The sequence below is a fragment of the Ornithorhynchus anatinus genome, chromosome 9, assembly GCF_004115215.2.
Source record: "Ornithorhynchus anatinus isolate Pmale09 chromosome 9, mOrnAna1.pri.v4, whole genome shotgun sequence".
Lineage (NCBI taxonomy): Eukaryota > Metazoa > Chordata > Mammalia > Monotremata > Ornithorhynchidae > Ornithorhynchus > Ornithorhynchus anatinus.
The window spans coordinates 44660606-44679843 of record NC_041736.1 but is presented as its reverse complement, the minus strand read 5'-3'; the positions used below and the strand labels follow the sequence as shown (position 1 = coordinate 44679843).

Here is a 19238-nt window from a genome sequence, read left to right as displayed (position 1 = left end):
ATTCCATATTTTTCTTCCCTGTTCACAGAGTGTGGTTACTCTCTCATTATTGTGATAACACAGTGAGTTTTGCTTTTTCATTTCCTGACAAACCAAACACCACATTTACAGACTTGATTTTTAAAATATATGACAAGTTTATTATCAACAAACCCGCCAAACTCCCAAATATCTTCATGTTTAGCATTTGCTCCTAGTGTGTTTTTCTGCTTTCTTGGGCTTTTACTTCCAAAATACAGCCAGCAGTGATTAGGCTGCAAAAGAGCTTCATGTCCCAAACTTGCGATAAAACCCAACCTGGATTTTTAAGGGCAAAGACCATTTAGTCTCTAACCAAAGAATAATTTTTCTAAATCTAAAAACACATGAGATTTTTCTCATGATTTCTCATCTCACTTTTTAAAAGGATTCCCAAACATACAAGGTGAGAAAGAAGAATTATCTTTACTTTTAAGTAGGAAAACAAACGGAAGAGACAACTTGAATGTTCTAATAGAGACATAACTTTCATCTTTTACAACAATGTAAAAGATTCCATTCTAGGCGTCATGAACCTTTGTGTTTTTAGGCAGAGATTTGCTTTAGTAAGGCACAAACTAAATAAAAGCAGGTGGAAAATAAAAATGCTTTTACATTTTTATTCAAAAACGGCATAGAAAAACCACAACTGGGCCACAAATTCTCAGATTTTCACTTCTTAAATTCAGATAAATTAGTAGTTCTCTCCTAATTAGTAGCTTAAAAAATATGTCACGGTGCAGGAAAATTAATTAAATTCCCACTGAATATTAAATACATTTACAATATTACTAAGAGTAAATGAATAACCCCAAGCCTTTCTTAAACTTAGCCTTTTTAGGATCTTTAAAACCAAACTCAGAAATTTTCTTTAAATTTTCCCAGAATTGAGTTCATGGTTTGTTTGGGCATTTCCACGTGAGTTGCCGATTCAGACGTCTCCGAGTGGCCACTTAATTACTTTCATTGAGTGTGGGTTGAAAAAAAGGCTACAACGGTGAAGGTAGATTAAGACGTTCTTCATACCCACAAGTAGCTTTGATCGTAAAGTGAGGATTACTCATTCTACCAACTTAGAAGATACTTTTTAAGTTAAACTATGTGAATTCCAATTATTTAATTTTCTGCCTTTTCCTCGCTTGAAACTGCTCTGTTTTACTTTTTATAGATTTAATCAGCATCGACAAGGCAGGATCAGTGGATTTCTTAGATGAGTCCTTTTGTAGCTCATTTTCTTTTCTCTTTATCGCCTCTGTAAGTTTCTGCTGACTTTGTTCTCTTTGCCGCGCTTTCTCCTCAAGGATTTTTTCCACAGCCTTGGTTTTCTTGAAATTAGGATCGGAAGGATCCAAGTTATATAAGTGGGAAGTATACATTGCCTGGAATCGTTCATCTGCAACATTTACCTAAAAATCCAGAAGAAAAATACAAATTAATGAATCCGAGTTTATTGGGTAATTTTAACTGTATCATGTGGTTGAAATGTCAGAAATTTGGTAATCTTAGTATTCTTCAACTATTCTATACAAGAAACCACTACAGAGATAAGTATTAGAGTTTCAGGTATTAAAAATTAAAATCTCAGATGAACTGCATGAATTAGTTTAGAAAAATTATTTCAAATTTTAACTTCAAAAATACTAATTTACTCCCTGTAATTGGAATTATAGCAGAAGCAGCAGTAAACTGATAGTAACTAGACCTGGTTTAAAAATTTAATCAATGCTCGAGTGAACTGAATCAGGAAAAAAAGTCTGGGTTAAATCACACTATTTGTATATAAAGACGTTTTCTACATTGGCCGTATTAATTCTTTAGATACCCCTGAGAAAATTATTTTTCTGATTAAAAAGGAGTATAATGGAGGAAATATCCTCTTTACCTCAAAGTCATCTTCTAGTAATTCCTTCTTTTTCATTAGCTGTTTCTTCTTTTTCTTGCTCAGGTTCTGTTGCTCTACAATCTTGTTGTAATTGAAATGCTTTTTACCATCTTCCTCATCATCCATCATAAGCAATGCCATTTCAGCCTGTTGTAAGAAGAAAATAACCCTTTTCTGGTCAACATTTCTCTCACTGTGAAGTAGACGACGCAGATGTCCTCTCTCCAACAAATCACTCAATCGTTAATTCTCCGTAAAAACATACATCATTTCTAAACTGATTTCAGGTGATTATTAAAAGTAATATAACATTCACTTTCTAATAATGTCAACAGCCATTTGAAAATACTACCACTCTTTAGGAAGCTAAATGAGAAAAATCTAGTAAATACCTGCATAAGATCCGAGTTCCCATAATGAAAGTTTTCGGCCTGTCTCAACTTTAGTCTGCTATCACTGTTAAATTACATTTATTTTGTCGTTAATGTACCATAACCATAATAAACGTCAATGTACATTAACAACAAGTAAATCTGGAGTATTAAAATGCAAACCACAGATGCACTTATGAATGTCAAATGTGATCAAGGACATCAGCTGATCTTTAAAGAGTCTATGTGCTAAGTTCCTGCTCCGAACCATCCTTTTACCTTTTGTCTTTCAATTTCAGCTTCTTCTTCAGGGGTCTTTTCTTCTTTCTGGGATTTTTTTGATTTCCTCTTTACAGCTGATAAAAAAATTATTAACTTATGGTCATTATTCCTAATTAAACACTATGGAGACATTTACAAATATAATTTCTAGCATTTACCTAAGGAAAATATTTTGACTCTCACTAGTTCAATGCAATGGACTCCTGTTTTCTACAGCTATTATCCTGAGGTTGTTAAAATCAACGGTAACAAATCACTGTTGCCACCATTAACTTTATATTTAGAAAAACCACCTTTATGATCATGCCGTGCTCCGTGTGTTACACAGCTAATGGGGCCTGTGTGCATGACATGACGAGTGATCAAATTTCCATTTAGTGTTAGAAGGCTTGATGTTCACCCTATAGGAAACATTTGAGTTAATATATTTTCATTTTATAGTTTGTATTTCCATTATTTCCAATAACATATTACTATATTCAGCAGAAATTGATAATCTGCTGAAAAGCACTTAGTATAAGTAGAATCTGAACATTCAAGCTACAGATCCTTGTTACTGGTAGGGAGCACTAGAGGAAGTTTTTAAGGGACATTCCTTAATAATAAATCAACTCAATCATTACTATAAAATGAGAGAAAGTACAATTCGAAATGAAGCATCTCTATTTACTAATAAGCCAAATCCAAAATCCTAACTAGGCCTCTGCAAATTCAGTCCTGAAATTCAACTAACACCCCCTTGCTACTTTTAATGCATTAAAGACAAGTACGCCAAGCACAATAACATGAAATTTCTGAAAACAAAACACCCTATCTTAAACCGCAAAACACAGCATCAGGTTCAGCGGGCAGATTTTTCTGCCTGACCCTGCGTGAGCCAGACCAACTTTAAATGTCAAATTATTTTAGCAGGATTGCCCGATGCAAGCAAGTTTAATGGTCTTGAAGGCATGCGCTACTAATTCTACTCAGAACAGTGCCTGGCACATACTGAGTGTTTAACCAATACCTTTATTATAACTATTATTATTTTACATAGTTCTGTAATCTCTTCTTTCTACTTAATTCCTACTTCTTGAAAAAAAATTTCCTTGATCAAGAAAAGATTGCAGTTAAGCAGCGAAAAATCGTATACACCAATTTACCTATTTTTCCAACTTCTTCGGCAAAGTACGGGTCATTCAAATCAACATCCGGGGGAAGTTCATCTTCACTGGTTTCTTCTTCAGTAACGGCCTATATTTGAGTTTGAAGACATCATGGAAAATATCATTGGTAAAAAGTGTAAATGGAAAAATCCCAGTGGCAAGGTAATTAGGAAATAAGCTTTTCAGATCATTTTTTGGAAATTACAGCCTGCATCGTATTTACCATTCCTTCACTAATAGCGTAACTGTCACATAAATTGCAGGGAACAGTAGTTTCAAAAAATGCAACTCAGTGGGTCCTACTTCAATTGTTTTAAATTATTGCTTGCTTAAAGCCTAATTTCTTTAGTTGCAGCCTAATTTCCAGAATCAATGAAGAAGCTATTATTTCGTCCCACAGAAACCCTCACAAGCCTATAATGTGAACGTTCAGATTTAACCTGGTTTTGAAAAACAGCTATACACATCTCCAAATTCCCTGCATCGTAATGATTAAAGTATACCTGACAAAATTCCTTCTTTTGCTTTTCACTGAGGTCTAAATCCAAAGTACATTCACCACGACAAATCAAATGACTGTGAAAGAATTTCTTGAATCTCTTATTTGTTGCATTTTTTTTTTCAACCAAATACAACGTATCTGTTAGCAGGCTTATCTTTTTAAACAACCATCACGCAGTAAGCGCTCAATATATACGACAATGAATGAATGAACATCTAAACTTGGATTGTAGACTTTTCTGCACTAAATGTCCATTTATCAAGGAAGTGATTCCCAATACCAAAGTTGAAGTTCCACACATGCTTGATGAATTTTAGGTTAAAAATTTTGCATTCCTCCACAGCAATAAAATGGAAATACATAAATATCAAAAAAGTGCATCTAAATTAACAGTAAATGAAAATATTTGAGCCAGAAAAACAACATAATTTCTATTGCCATGCCCCACCATTTCCAACCTCCAGAGTTTTCAACAGCTCAAAGAAATACATCAGGATTTTAATTACTTCCAATGCCTGGGGCAACTTCAAATCTGGGGCCAGTCATCTGTGGCTAGCTACAAAGTGGCTGTCTCAGGTATATGACATTTGAAATGCCTCCAAATGATGGAATGGCTATGTAAATGCCCAAACTGCCTCAGCTTATAATTGTTTATAGGTTTATAGTGGGCTTTAGGATAAAGAGTGAGACTTTTAAACAGCAATAGCATAAACAGGGGACATTTTACGGCTAGATGGCTTTCTTGCATTTACTTGTTTAATCAAAGACAAGAAGGTTAAGAATGGAATAAAAAGATAATCAAGGAAACCAAAAAAATGGCCGTTAAAGCTGATAGAAAAACGTTATCCTACAATCTTATCACTTGCTCAGTTTCTGAAGAATTCAGTTGCAGTCATTGAAAACACTCATCTGTGCCTAAAATTTTACAACCCCCAAACTTGGCAGATTATCTCATCTTAATCTAAGCTTTGTTGTCAGAATGTGGTATTTCAGCAGCAAAACAAATGCCTTCTCCAAAACATTTCACAAAGTAACAAAACTCTAGGATAAAAGGGACAGGGTTCTTAGGAGGCAAATAAGTTTATATTTCTTTAATCACACGTTCTCTGTGATGTTTACTTTGGCCCCTAGAGCCAAATAAAAATTCACAAGAGAACTACCCTGAATATACTCTAGCTGGCTAGATTTTATCAATTAAAAAAAAATTAAATTCATCCTGGACACTGCAAATCCCACGAAAATTAAAAAAGAACACATAACTTTGCATGCAGATTCAATGTAAACAGCACATACTACCTTCTGTTTTTTTTTCAATCTTCTTTTCTCCTTTTTCTTTTCCAAAAATTGTTCCCAAGGAGTCAGTTTGTCCTTTCCTTCTAACTTATTTTTAACCATCTCTTCGGCATTTTCTTTTAGACCTGTAAAAACCCAAAGTAAAGTAGTCTACGATATAGAGAAGCAGCGTGGCTCAGTGGAAAGAGCGCGGGCCCTGGAATCAGGACTCATAAGTTCGAATCCCAGCTCTGCCACTTGTCGGCTGTGTGACTGTGGGCAAGTCACTTAACTTCTCTGTGCCTCAGTTCCCTCATCTGTAAAATGGGGATTAAGACTGTGAGCCCCACGTGGGACAACCTGCTTCCCCTATGTCTACCCAGCGCTTAGAACAGTGCTCGGCACATAGTAAGCGCTTAACAAATACCAACATTATTATTATAATCCAAACAAATGCAGCATAACACATCAAATAATACTGACGCCCTAATACCACAAGAGCAGGTTATTTTCAAGTGACTGGCTCTTGTCAGAGATTCACCTGAAGCCTGGTAGTTTTGCTCACAGAATGTGGGAGTTCCTAAACCTTCTAAATTCAAAGCCCAAGGCACAGACAAATAAGGATTTGTATTCTCTAGGTCCCAAGACTACTGTCCTTTGATTCTTTTCAATCCCCTCTCCTCGTTCTCGAGACATCGTAACATTACAAATGGTAGCCTTTAAATTTAATTTTTGACTCAAGGATCCTTATACATGACTGTTAATTTCTGAAAGGAAAAGCCATCTTCCTTTATTTACTGTGGTATTACCAGCTAAGTCGCATTAAGCCCACGAAGAACCCAATTCTTATGCATGCCAGCAGTTGCTCAAATAGTGCAGGAAAAGGAATTCTCATTGTTCTCTCTCCGCACTATGCAATAGCCAGAAAGTATGGATTTCCTAGCATTTTTTAAGCAGGGATCTTGCCTGATTTTAAATAATCATAATAATACTAATGATAATGAGAATAATGGCATTTGCTAAGTGCTTACTATGTATGGGTCACTCAGTTAAGTGCTGAGGTATACAGGACAATCAGACTGAGTCCCTATTCCATCCACATGGAGCTCACAGTAGGAGGGAAAACAGGTAGTGCATTCCCATTTTACAGATGAGGAAACTGAGGCATAGAGCAGTTGATTGACTTGCCTAAGGTCACCCAGCTGGTAAGTGGGAAACAGGATGGCCTAGTGGAAAGAGCACGGGCCTGCGAGTCAGAGGGGCTGGGTTCTAATCCCGGCTCCGCCACTTGTCTGCTGGGTGACATTGGGCAAGGCACTTAACTTCTCTGTGCCTCAGTTACCTCATCTGTACAGTGGGGATTAAAACTGTGAGGGACAGGGACTGTGTTCAACCTGTTTAGCTTGCATCTACCCCAACACTTAATACAGTGCCTGACACATAATAGAAGCACTTAATTAATGCATATGCATATATATTTCCAGGATTACTACTATGCGGTCAGGTGAATGTACTATACCCTCCTCCCTCCAATGCTATTATGGCATAGTCGCTGACTAAACAACTGTTCTTCTCAAGCACTTACTGTATGCAAAGCACTGTACTAAATACTTGGGAGAGTCCAACAGAGATGGTAGACAGGTTCCCTGACCCCAGGGAGCTTATAGTCTAGAAAGAATACAGCCTTCAGTTAAAGAGACCACAGAGAGACTAATTCAATTTTGGCCAAGTGCTTGACTCACGTAGCCAACAGAAAAAAAAGGGGTTCCCATCATATAGGTCAAAATAAACGCGGTGCGTACGCCAGTGGGTCAATTTCCTGGGATGATTTCTAACCCATCAGCTAGCCTCAAAAAGTACTGATATAAAGACATTATTTTTGTTTAGTTGAGAAATAATGACTCTGTAACTTGTTGGAATAAGTCTCACTAAATAAGAACACCGAAAGTAGAGCAGAATGAGAAATGAATCGCTACAAATGGGAAGTTAGGAAATTACTCAATACCACACTAACTAAAAATGCTTTGTTCCTGCTGTCACAATGAGGTCATTTAAATCACTAGATGTGGAACATAGCTGTTTATAAGTTAGGTTCTTAAATTTGTGGCAAGTGGACAAGAACATTTTCAATGAGATATCTATACAACCGTCTCTACAAGATCAGTAGGGACTGCAGTGAATGCAGTAATGAAAAGCCATTCACAACATACATCCCAGTTTTCATCTTCATACGAATAGTTTTAAAAAGTAAAGGGCTGACGGGATATTTACTTCCAAAGACCACCCAACTCGATAACAACAACAGCAACTCAGGCTGAAGGGCCCAGACGCCCTTTCAACTTCACTATGAGTACAGATGACCCTATTGTGACAATAATCAAATTGCAACCCATTCAAAACTGTTTAGAAGTTAAGTAACTCACATGCAAACAATGAACCCCCTCCCTAAAAAAAGGAATATAAACTAGTCCAAGCCTGTTTAAAATTTAAAATGTTTGGAAACAATATTCAAATGCCAAGAATAACTCAGACCCAGATATTTTCGAAATTTGGTCACTATAAGATGGGGTAGCAGATATTTGGTGCCATAAAACTCTATAAAGCTGCCTCCAGTTTTGCTGGGATTTGGGGAGGAGCAGGAATTCAGACTCTGGGCAGAAACTGCCTCTGTTTTAAGCCCTCAAAAGCCCATTTCTCCTCCCCCCGCCTCTAACCCAGATCTCTTCATCCCGTCACTAAGGACTCGCCCAGGACATCAAGTAAGTGGAGGATTAAGTAAAAATCCATCTGATTTTATCCATCTTTTATGGTCTCAAATAGAAAATTCACACCTCAGAGTGGTTTTGTTTTTTTTTTAACCTAAATTGTTCTTTATACGGGAGCAAATTAACCAGCTAACTGTTCATTTCTTCACTTCTCTTGGGTTATGCAAACCCAGCTGTTATGTACTTAGTTCAGGACACACTTAAAAGTATAAGGATCTATCAGCTAAGGTTTAGCAGTTAGAGGTCTGGGTGCCTTAATAAACTTAATGCATATTTAAATATGTTTTGCTGAATAAATTAGTATCATCAGGCCAATTTTCTTAATTCATTTTTCATCTATAACCTGATCCCATTAATTCCTTTTGAAATAATATCTCTAAATATGATTTCCCCAAAATGCAAGCTTTTCAAGAGCAAAATCCTCTGGCTTATTATAACGTGAAATTCCTTATCTTCTGCAGGCTCCTTCATATTACAGTAGCTACAGTAATATTCTTTATAATTTGAGACTTTACATGTAAATGAGAAGTTTTATTTAAAGAATTAACCTCAACTTATACTTAACAACTTTTTGGATGTCCTCCACATTACCTGAACAACATGCTTATATTAAAGTCTAATCCATAAAGGAAGAGATTGAACCTATTTTGCATTTCTTCATATACAAGTTGAGGAATTTGAAGTTTAGCAACAAAAAACTGGATAATGTAGAAACCCAAGTTTTTATCCTAAGTGGTCACTGGTAATATGTGAATTAACTTCAATCTTTTTTCTCATAGTATGTTAAGCACTTCTTATGTGCCAGGCACTGTACTGAGCACCAGAGCGGATATAGACTCATCTGGTTGGAACTGGTCCATGTCTCAGATGGGGCGTCAAAGTCTTAATTCCCATTTTACAGGTGAGGTAACTGAGGTACCGAGAAGTTAAAGTGACTTGTCCAAGATCACAAGTGGGCAAGTGGCAGAGCCAGGATTAGAACCCAGGTCCTCTGACTCCCAGGCCTGTGCTGCTTCTACTAGACGACCCTGCTTTCCTGCCATTTGAGAGGAGTGCTTGATAATTAAAGGGGAAACAAGGGAGTTCCCCTAGCTGGAGGGAATTCCAGGCCAGGTCAGTGAGGGGATGGGTGGCGATATAGATGAGCTTGAGGTAGTGAGGAGGTTGGCCTTACAGGAGCCAAGTGAGAAATCTGGGTTGTAGTAGGAAATCAGTGAGGTTAGAGAGGAGGAGACAAAGTGACTGAGCACTTTAAGCCAATGGTAGGGAGTTTCTGTTTGATGTGGAGGTGGATGGACTACGACTGGAGGTTTTAGAGGAGTGAGAACACATACTGAACACTTTTTTTAGAAAAATCATCCAGGTAAAAGAGTGAAGTATGGACTGAAGCGTGGGGAGAGATAGGAGGCAGGTGAGTCGGCGAGGATGCCGACGCAGTAGTCAAAGTGGGATAATAAGATACGTGCTCTGATCAGCAGAGTAGCACTTTGGATGGAGAGGAAAAGATGGATTACAGTGACGCTGTGAAGATAAAACTGACAGGATTTGGTGACAGATTGAATATGTGGGGTTGAATGAGATACAGGAGTTAAGGATACCGCCAAGTTTATGGGCTGGGCCTGTGAGACAGGGAGGATGGTGATGCTGTCTACAGTGACGGAAAAGTCACGGGGAGGACAGGGTTTGGGCGGGAAGATGAGAAGTTCTGGAATCCCACCTCTTCCAGAAGGCATTTCCCAATTAATTTTCTTCTCCTTAGGTCATATTCATGCAATAGTATTTACTGAGTGCTTACTATGTGCAGAGCACTGTACTAAGCGCTTGATCCTCCCAACTTTCCCTGATGCTGTTCCCTATGGGGATTTAGTTCAACAACTATTTTTCTATTAGTCTAGGGCTGAAAATTTGTTTCACTGTAGACCAGGAACAATTAAATGTTGCTGCTGCTGCTGTCTGCCTCATCTCAATTGTAAGATCTGATGATTTCAGGTTACATCTGTTCAATTCCCCCACCCAATTCCCAACTCTGCTCTAAGTGAGGTCTCGCCACTATTAGAATAGGAATTAATGTCATGACTTCAAATTCCTTACAATAGCCATGTAGATTACACCATCCTGACCGTAAATGAGACTTCAGAAACAATGTGGGGGACAGGAGAAGAGGCTGTAAGAAACCCACAGTGCTTGTGGTGCTAAAGCTCAGAGCCCCTGGATGTTCCCTTCCCACGATATTGGTGTGGGAAAGGTTTATGTAGACTCACATAGGTTAAAGAATATCAGACATAAAAACCTTTTCGGTAGGTCCGCTTTCTTGGCTTGCAACATTCTTGCATTGTAAGCTCAAATTCCTCCTTCCTTTTAAAGTCGTTCACAATTTAATTTGCATTTATGTTTTCTTTCACACCTCCCAAGATCTTTCTCCAACTCTGGAAACATTCTTCTGTTTGCTATGAACCACGCTGTCTCCTCCAAACCAACTTTTCTTAAGAAGCCGACTTCAAACACGAAGACATTTGGGCTTCATTAGTGAGCTATTGTTTCATGTAGTTTCTTGAACTTTATTTGTATGTTTTCCCTGCCTTTCATGTAGTTTGATCATTATGTACACTATGGTACAATATCAGCCGATTGTCTCATCACAGTGTCCTGTGAAATTCCACCCTTATTTGACATAACCCAGCAGTTAGGATTTTAAAAGTGATCGTACCATCTTTTTCCTAAGGATCGAAACGGGCCTGCTTTCCAAGACGGCTACAATTGTCAATGGCTTTCTCTAGGAATGTGCTGTGGCTACATGTCTGCCTGTGGATATGAGAAGTCTAAACACACATGGAATCTGCTGGGTCTTTAAGGCAGTCACAAAAAGACCACTGCATTTCTAGGTCAATTTCAGGAAATTGCCTTCACCTAAAACTGGAAAGAGAAGAAAGTCCATTATTTTCCTCCCATTAGTTTCTTCTAATACAGTGGTTTTCTCTCACTTTTCAATCCAAAGATCCTTGTAATTCTCTATAAAACATGGTTAGATCTCCATTATGTTGAGGCAGGAATACTAACAATAAAATTTTCCAGGGTTTCTCTGGGAGGGGGAGGGCTACTTGACGAGGGCGGATAAAATGTGACGACCGATCACTCGATCAATGGTACATATTGACCACTTACTGCCTGTAGAGCACTACACCAAATGTTTGGGAGAGTAATAATAATAATTATGGTATTTGTTAAGCGCTTACTATGTGCAGAGCGCTGTTCTAAGCACTGGGGTAGATACAGGGTAATCAGATTGTCGCATGTGGGGCTCACAGTTTTTAATCCCCATTTTTACAGATGAGGTAACTGAGGCACAGAGAAGTTAAGTGACTTGCCCACAGTCACACAGCTGACAAGTGGCGGAGTCGGCATTAGAACCCATGACCTCTGACTCCCAAGCCCAGGCTCTTTCCACCAAGCCACGGTGCTTTATAACGGAGTTAGCAGACACATTCCCTGCCCAAAACCAATTTACAATCTAGAGGGTTCTGAGGTGACATGGGAGGGACAAGGAAAGCAGGCTAAGAAAAAGAAACGTAGGATGATTCTGCTTGGGGAGATTATGCCGAGAAGTCACTCACTAGTCTTCGAAATCATACAGAATAATAATAAGAATAATGATTACGGTATTTGTTAAGCGCTTACTATGTGCCAAGCACTGTTCTAAGCCCTGGGGTAGATACGAGTCTTAAGTATAAGTCAGGTATAAATCAGGTCTTAATCCCCATTTTACAGTACGGAGAAGTTAAGTGACTTGCCCAAACTCACAGGGCAGATAAGTGACGGAGGACGATTAGAACCCAAGCCCGTGTTCTTGCCACTAGGCCACGCTCCTTCTCGACCAGATCCTCTCCAATGCCGTGCACCGATGCCTGGAATGCCAATCTAGAGTACACGCAATTCGGTCATTTCAACGAGGTGATTTGGGAACATTCTTCCGAGTATACACGCCTGTTTGGACTCGCCATTCCACAATATCGAAACTGCTTGTACACAGGCAGACAGTGTCACAATGGGGGAGATTGCTGGTTTTCCTTTGTGCCGCAGGAGCACTGGGGGTATCAATCCGTGGTATTTACTGAGAGTTTACTGCAAAGCACCTTACAATTAAAGGCAGATTTAAGTGGTTGGCAATTATGAGGACCCTAACTGTGTCTGATCTAATTATCTTGTCTCCACCCTAGTGTTTAGCAACTAGTGCTAAATAAATGCTGCAAAGTGAGGTTTATAGCAACCAACAGTAAAGAAGACCACATCAAAGGTCACGTTAATCCCAGCCTTTCCACTGTTTTACCGGGGGGCTTTATTTATCAGTTAACTACAAAGATTCTCACCTCTTCATGGCTTGTGTTGAGGGTATTTACTACCTTTTTCTTTTTTTTTTTTGAACAAAAGGCATCAGCCTGAAAGCTTGAACCCTTAGGAAAACCTTAATGGCAACAAGCACCTAGAGGAATTATTTTACATCAACGTGCTGGTTGGAAGGAAAAAAATACTTCTGAAAACAAATGTGCTCTCTTAACTGTGGTGTTCAATCACTCGATCAATCAATCAACTGTATTTATTGACTGCTTACTGTGTGGAGAGGAGTGTATGAGCCTGTCTTTTAGATTGTGAGCCCGTTGTTGGGCAGGGATTGTCTCTGTTGCCGAATTGTAGATTCCAAGCGCTTAGTACAGTGCTCTGCGCACAGTAAGCACTCAATAAAAACGATGGGATGAATGAATGAATGAAGCGCTTGGAAGAGTATACTATAACAGAGTTGGTAGACACATTCTCTGTCCACGAGGAGCATACAGTCTAGAATCTATAGTCAAAATTACCATCTACAGTCAAATCTATACGGCAGAATCATAAGTAACAACTATATTTTGTTTCAAAGGTCTAAAGTACGTTACCCTAAGATCCTTAAAATTCATCTCAACAGACTTATTTAACACCGTAGAACTTTGGAGAATTAACATTAAAATGATCACAAATCAATGGCTAGCTGTTGAACCTACGTTGTGAGCCTTTCCTAAAACACCAATAAGCCAGTCAAACCTACACCCTTGCCTTTTCACTCTAATCTCCAAAACCATTTAAAAATAAAGCCCACGTATGGTGAAGGTGGCCAAAATAAAATGCCAATTCTCTGCTGTAGCACCTTAAACCATCAGGCATTTGCCACAGGGTAACTGCCTGATTTAGATGCTGCAGCCTCGCTGGCCCCATGACGCGTTATTTCCGAGATTCCTGCTGAAAATAGCTGGGTAATGTAGTTAGTAGCCTTCTCTTAAAAAGTTCCACAATATTTAGCCTACAATAAGAAAAGGCAAGAGGTTGTGGAGGGGTGAATTTCAATTTGCTTTTCAAATATGAAATGAAATGCTGGAACTAGGTCCACGATAGTTTGGCAGGAAGATTTAGGGATGTAATAAGGGGTCACACTCCTCAGTGCTCTGCACACAGTATGCCCTTAATAAATACCATTGATTGGGTAAATCCAGTATGTACTATCAACAAGAAGAGTGACACAAAAGATATCCTCCCTAACTATGAGAATGAATTTTCGGAGGGGAACTATCATCATGGTTTTCATAAATAATCTTTATTTATTCTGTCCAAGACAGATTCCTTGGCTGGTTCAACCATATAACCTGGCACAGAATGGCAAAAAGGTCCAAATATTTCCAAAGTTTGTCAATGTTACATTGAAGAATACTTTTGTAATTGCACAAACAAAATATGATCTAAACTTTAAATTATTTAATTCTATGACAGACCTAAGACTTAATAGAGTATAAAGATAATTCTACAGTTCACTATTATAAACATCAATAAAAATCTCTGACCCAAACCATCTACCATTAATAGATTTCAGATAAAAGCCATGTTGGCAATTAACAAAAATACTGAAATAGCCAAAGCTCTAATAATGACCAGGTTTGGGATGATTGAAAATAAACATGCTCAAAAACAGGCTAATCAACTGTGTTTCCAAGGAAACACAAACACACTTTGTTTTGTAATTTTAAAAAATGCAGCTCAAACACTGCCTGCCAAAAGATAATAATAATAATTATGGCATCCCTTATGGGATGAGTCTGTATTTTGCCATTTATAAGATATACAATGGAAAAAATTTTTCATTTGTTCAAAAATATCCCTTGCAATGAAAGTACGTTTCTGTGCTTATTAATGTTTTTCAAATGTTCCCGAGAGGTTTTGTCTATGTAAAACTAAAAGTTTCCCTATCAACATTTCTTAGCAGGCGTTCAAAATTAGTTGACATCCATAATTAGCATTATACTAACTTACGGAAATCAAAAGCAGGGTCGGTGAGGAAACAGGAGTGAAAGTACACAGATGGGCCGTTACAAATTCACTCTTAGGGATAATTTATGTATTTGGGGGTGGGGGCAAAGGTGGATGGAAGCTGGAAGTGGGGAGAAAGTTCATCAATTACAGGTAAGATATCACCTTCTGGCCTGCAACCCACTTTAGCACATATCTTTTAATAATATCGGCTGAGCTAATACTAGAAGGCAAGTCCTGTGACTGCCAAACCTGTGCTCTTTCCCCTACCACATGTTTCCTCCTGGCCTTGACGAGCATTCCAATTGGTGCAGATTTATTTTTCTTTGTGGAAGAGATACAACCAAAGTTGGTAACATTATGGCCAAGGAATACGCTCACCCTACCCAGAAATTACAGAAAGTCAACATACCTCTTCAGAGACCTGTCACCCAAAATATGTCATGATGAAATATTAAAAAGATGTTAATCAGTCAGTGGTATTTGAGCACTTACTATGTGCAGAGCACTGTACTAAGCACATGGAAAGTAAAAAACATTTGAGTTGGTAGGCACCACCCCTGTCCACAAGGAGTTTACCATAAAAAAACCCTGAATTTTTAAAGCATTTTTAACGAGCGACTTGGGTATGCGTGTATGGGTAGGCGATCATAATTATAGTCAAGTTACTTTTCAAAAAGGGATCTGTGTTGAAGCGTCATAATTACAATCTTAAAGAGATGAACTAGTTTGATACGACTGGTTATGATTGATGTGCCCAAACAAAAACATATTTTGGAATATTTTTCGTTATGTGATCTGACGAGAAAGGAGCAATTAAGAGGTGGAAGGACGGATAAAATGTGGAGTGGTTGGATTGAGAGTCACCGAAAAGAAGACAGTGGATGTAGGGTGAAAACAGAAGGATGATGAACAGGGTACTGGAAGTATATCTTGCACACAGTTATAGAGTCCCACAAAACCCCTCTCCACGTCTGGTTGGATTCAGATCCACTCTGACAGCTCCAGATTATTTTTTGGCATTTCTGGCCCGGAGTTTCTAAATTGAGCCACAGCCATTAATCAAATCAACCACTGAAACTTAATGAGTGCTTGGAGACTCTACCAGAAGCAGAACAACTGCCCTTTTCTCAAGAGGCTTTTAATCTAACGGAGGGTACGAACAAGGCGCATTATTCACAGACAGTGGGAGTGGAAGAAGGAACCTGGAGAGTACAGGGAGTAACACAAATTTAGGAATAAAGTAGTTTGAATAAATAAATATTTTCCACACAAATAAATGTACAGATGAACATGTCTATATATGTAAGTGCTGAGGATGGTTGTTCTGCTAAGGGTTGTTACCACCATACCATATACCATATTGGGAAGCAGGGTGGAAAGAGCCCTGGCTTGGGAGTCAGAGGTCATGGGTTCGAATCCCGGCCCTGCCGCTTGTCAGCTGTGTGCCTGTGGGCAAGTCACTTAACTTCTCTGTGCCTCAGTTACCTCATCTGTAAAATGGGGATTAAGACTGTGAGCCTCATGTGGGACAACCTGATTACCCTGTATCTCCCCCAGTGCTTAGAACAGTGCTCTGCACATAGTAAAGCGCTTAACAAATACCAACAATTATTATTATTATATTCAATATTTTGCCATATGTCCTGGAGCTTTGGGAGCATCCATGCATGAGGGCCGGCACTCCAGGAAGTGAAAGCTATATCATTTCTTGTCCAGGTCTGACTCAAAAAGCAGCATGGTGAAGTGGCGAGAGTTTGGGCCTGGCAGTCAGACGGCCACCGGTTCTAATCCCGGCCCCACCACTTGTCTGCTGTGTGACCTTGGGCGTCACTTCGCTTCTCTGTGTCTCATTTATCTCATCTGTAACAGGGAACTGACGCTGTGAGCCCCACATGGGCCAGGGACTGTGTCCAACCCGATTTGCTTGTATCCGCCCCGACGCTTAATACAGTGACTTGCACATAATAAGCGCTAATTATGATTACTGTTGGGATGCCATGATTCAAGGTTTCCCCTCTGGCTGGTTTGACCGGAGATGTCCAAGATAGGACTGCACACCGGCTCGCCACCAGACGCAACCAGAGGCTACCCACAGCAAAACCGCACGTCAGTTTGGTCAACCAGGACTCAGGGTGCAGGTTCGGGTCAGGTAAGGCTACGGTTGGTCCTATCTCTTCTGATCAGCAGGGTTCTAGAGCAGGGACTGAGAGAGGAGCGGACACGGCCTATCTTTAGTTAACATTCCACCGGGCAGTATAAAATACTTCAAAATTGGGAATACTGCAGAAAATAGGCCTCTGATTTGGGCACAGTGTTCCCATGTCAGATTTTCCCTATAGCAGCCAAAAATGTTTCGGGGTCTCTGAGACCTTGAATCTCCTATGCCATTTTCATCGCTTCAAATAACGTACAGATTTTGCAGTGCTTTTCCACCTCAACTTTTGCTGCATCCGCATCTGCTGTTTTAGGAATTCAAAAAGTATTTTATGTTCTAAGGCTCAGATTCAACTGATTTGGGGTCCGAGTCAGACACAAACCAGAAAGTGGATTGGTGCATTCTCACACTGACACACTGTGGTTCACTGAAGTATCGCATCGTGGTGGGTACGGTTTGTACGTGCGAATAATTTCGTTTCTTAAAGATCAATTATGAAAAAGTCTCAGAAATGAAATTTCAAATTATTAAAATTAGACCCCAAGGGACACACGGATACATTTTAATGACAACCGTGTCATATGATGACCGTGTGTATTATATTTCCCTTTCATTTTTTTGGTCCCTTCTTAGGAGTTTAGTTGCTGTCTATCTTTGACACATCTGAGTGTATTAATACACACTCCTGGAAAACATCCTATAGAATTTCTAAAATTGTGCCCCAATTTCTAAACTCCCGCAATCTAACAACATCATTGAAATAGCAGTTTTATGTTTATGACAGAATCTAACAAAAATGAAACTGTCTTCAATATTCATTTGTACCCATTGTATTCACACTGGGAAATACATAGGATCTTCCTTGGTAGTTTAAAAAATAATCAAGGAAAGCTCAATAATGCTATTCATTTTGTCCCTACAGTTTCACAGACATTTAAAAAAAACTGACCCCTATGCAATTTCAGAAATATAGTAATCGTTGATTGAAAATCAGAGATTTCATTTGTGAATTTAAAAGGTGCGTATTATTAAAATGTAAAAAGGTGCCTGTGCCTTTTTCCTTTTTCCAGTGCTTTTAATAGTGTTTTGCATAAAAAGGACTCCCCCAAATGCAATAAATTAGTGGTATGTGGGCATATATATATACACTCATATTTTGTTCATGAACTAGGAATGTCTTTTATCAAAAAATACAAAGCGGTGGCAATTTGCTTAAAAAAAAATTTCTTATGAGCTATGAGATAATGAGAAGCAGCATGGCCTAATGGATAGAGCACAAGCTTGGGAGTCAGATGACCTGGCTTCTAATCTTGGCTCCTCCACTTGCCTGCTGTGTCACCCTGGGCAAGTCATTTAACTTCTCTGTGCCTCAGTCACCTCATCCGAACAATGGAGATTAAGACTCTGAGCCCTTCGTGAGACAAGGACTTTGTCCAATCCTAAGATCTTGTATCTACCCCAGTGATTAGAACAGTGCCTGGCACATAGTTAATGCCATTAAAATATGTATTTGCGTGGGTATGGTTTCGATTAGTGGAAAGAGCAGAGGATGGGAGTCAGGAAATCTGAGTACTAATCCCAGCTCTGTCATAGGATGGTTATGTGGCCTTATGAAAGTCACTTAACCTCTCGGGGCCTTAGTTTTCTCATCCATAAAATGGGCATAAAATAGGTTGTGAGCCCCACAGATAGGTACAATCTCATAGCTGTCTCGGTCTTTAGCCCAGAGTAAGTATTCAGTAGAAGTAATAGTATTCATTAAGAGCTTGCTGTGGGCAGAGCATTGCAGTAAGTGGTGAGAAAGGGTGCACGGGTGGGAAGTATTTATGTCACAATTATTATATCCTAATCACTGAGAATCAGGGCAGTTTCCACTTTTATCAGTCTGTTTTTTCATTAACACTTAGTAAGTATATAAGCACAATAAATAAATGGCTGCTGAAACATCCTCAAAAATCATCTGTGGCTATGCCTAGGGTGAAGTCAGCAAGATGGTGGTTGCCGTTCCCTGCCGGAAAAGTGTTTTTATCACGATCATGTAGCCTCTTAACAATGGTGCCATCAGGCCAGGTGGCATACTGCTATTCCAGGTGAGAAAATTCAGGCTTCTCACCTTACTTGAGATGCAAAGACTTAACATTTTGATTCCAGCTCTGCTAAAGGACAGTAATAAAATATCTGACGCTGTCTTGTGAACTGGTTTGGCATGAGAGGAACGTTCAGGGTATTCATTCATTCATTCATTCAGTCGTATTTACTGAGTGCTTACTATGTGCAGAGCACTGTACTAAGGCAGAGCCCATGGCTTTCTTTGATTTGGAAAGCCTAAGGTGGGCAGTTTTTCAGACATTCTCCTTGTAAACTTCCTGTGGGCAGGGACTGTGTCTACCATTCATTCATTCAGTCGTATTTACTGAGTGCTTACTATGTGCAGAGCACTCTACTAAGCGCTTGGAATGTACAATTCAGCAACAGATAGAGACAATCCCTGCCCACTGACGGGCTTACAGTCT

The 19238-nt window shown here is 39.1% G+C and overlaps 1 protein-coding gene across 2 annotated transcripts in view; it reads right to left on the bottom strand.

Annotated features, from left to right (window-relative positions):
* Window positions 1-210: 210 nt before the first annotated feature.
* The window catches only part of ESF1 (ESF1 nucleolar pre-rRNA processing protein homolog), a 38039-nt gene continuing 19011 nt past the window's right edge, over window positions 211-19238 (bottom strand). The window contains exons 11-15 of one of the 2 annotated variants that reach the window (XM_029071706.2): window positions 5500-5621; window positions 3699-3789; window positions 2551-2627; window positions 1901-2047; window positions 211-1424 (exon numbers count right to left, since the gene is read on the bottom strand). In XM_029071706.2, coding sequence (XP_028927539.1) covers window positions 1131-1424; window positions 1901-2047; window positions 2551-2627; window positions 3699-3789; window positions 5500-5621 — 731 coding nt within the window. In that variant the 3' untranslated portion in view covers window positions 211-1130. The remainder of the gene's footprint in view (window positions 1425-1900; window positions 2048-2550; window positions 2628-3698; window positions 3790-5499; window positions 5622-19238) is intronic. The other variant, XM_039912998.1, reaches the window with a different exon arrangement.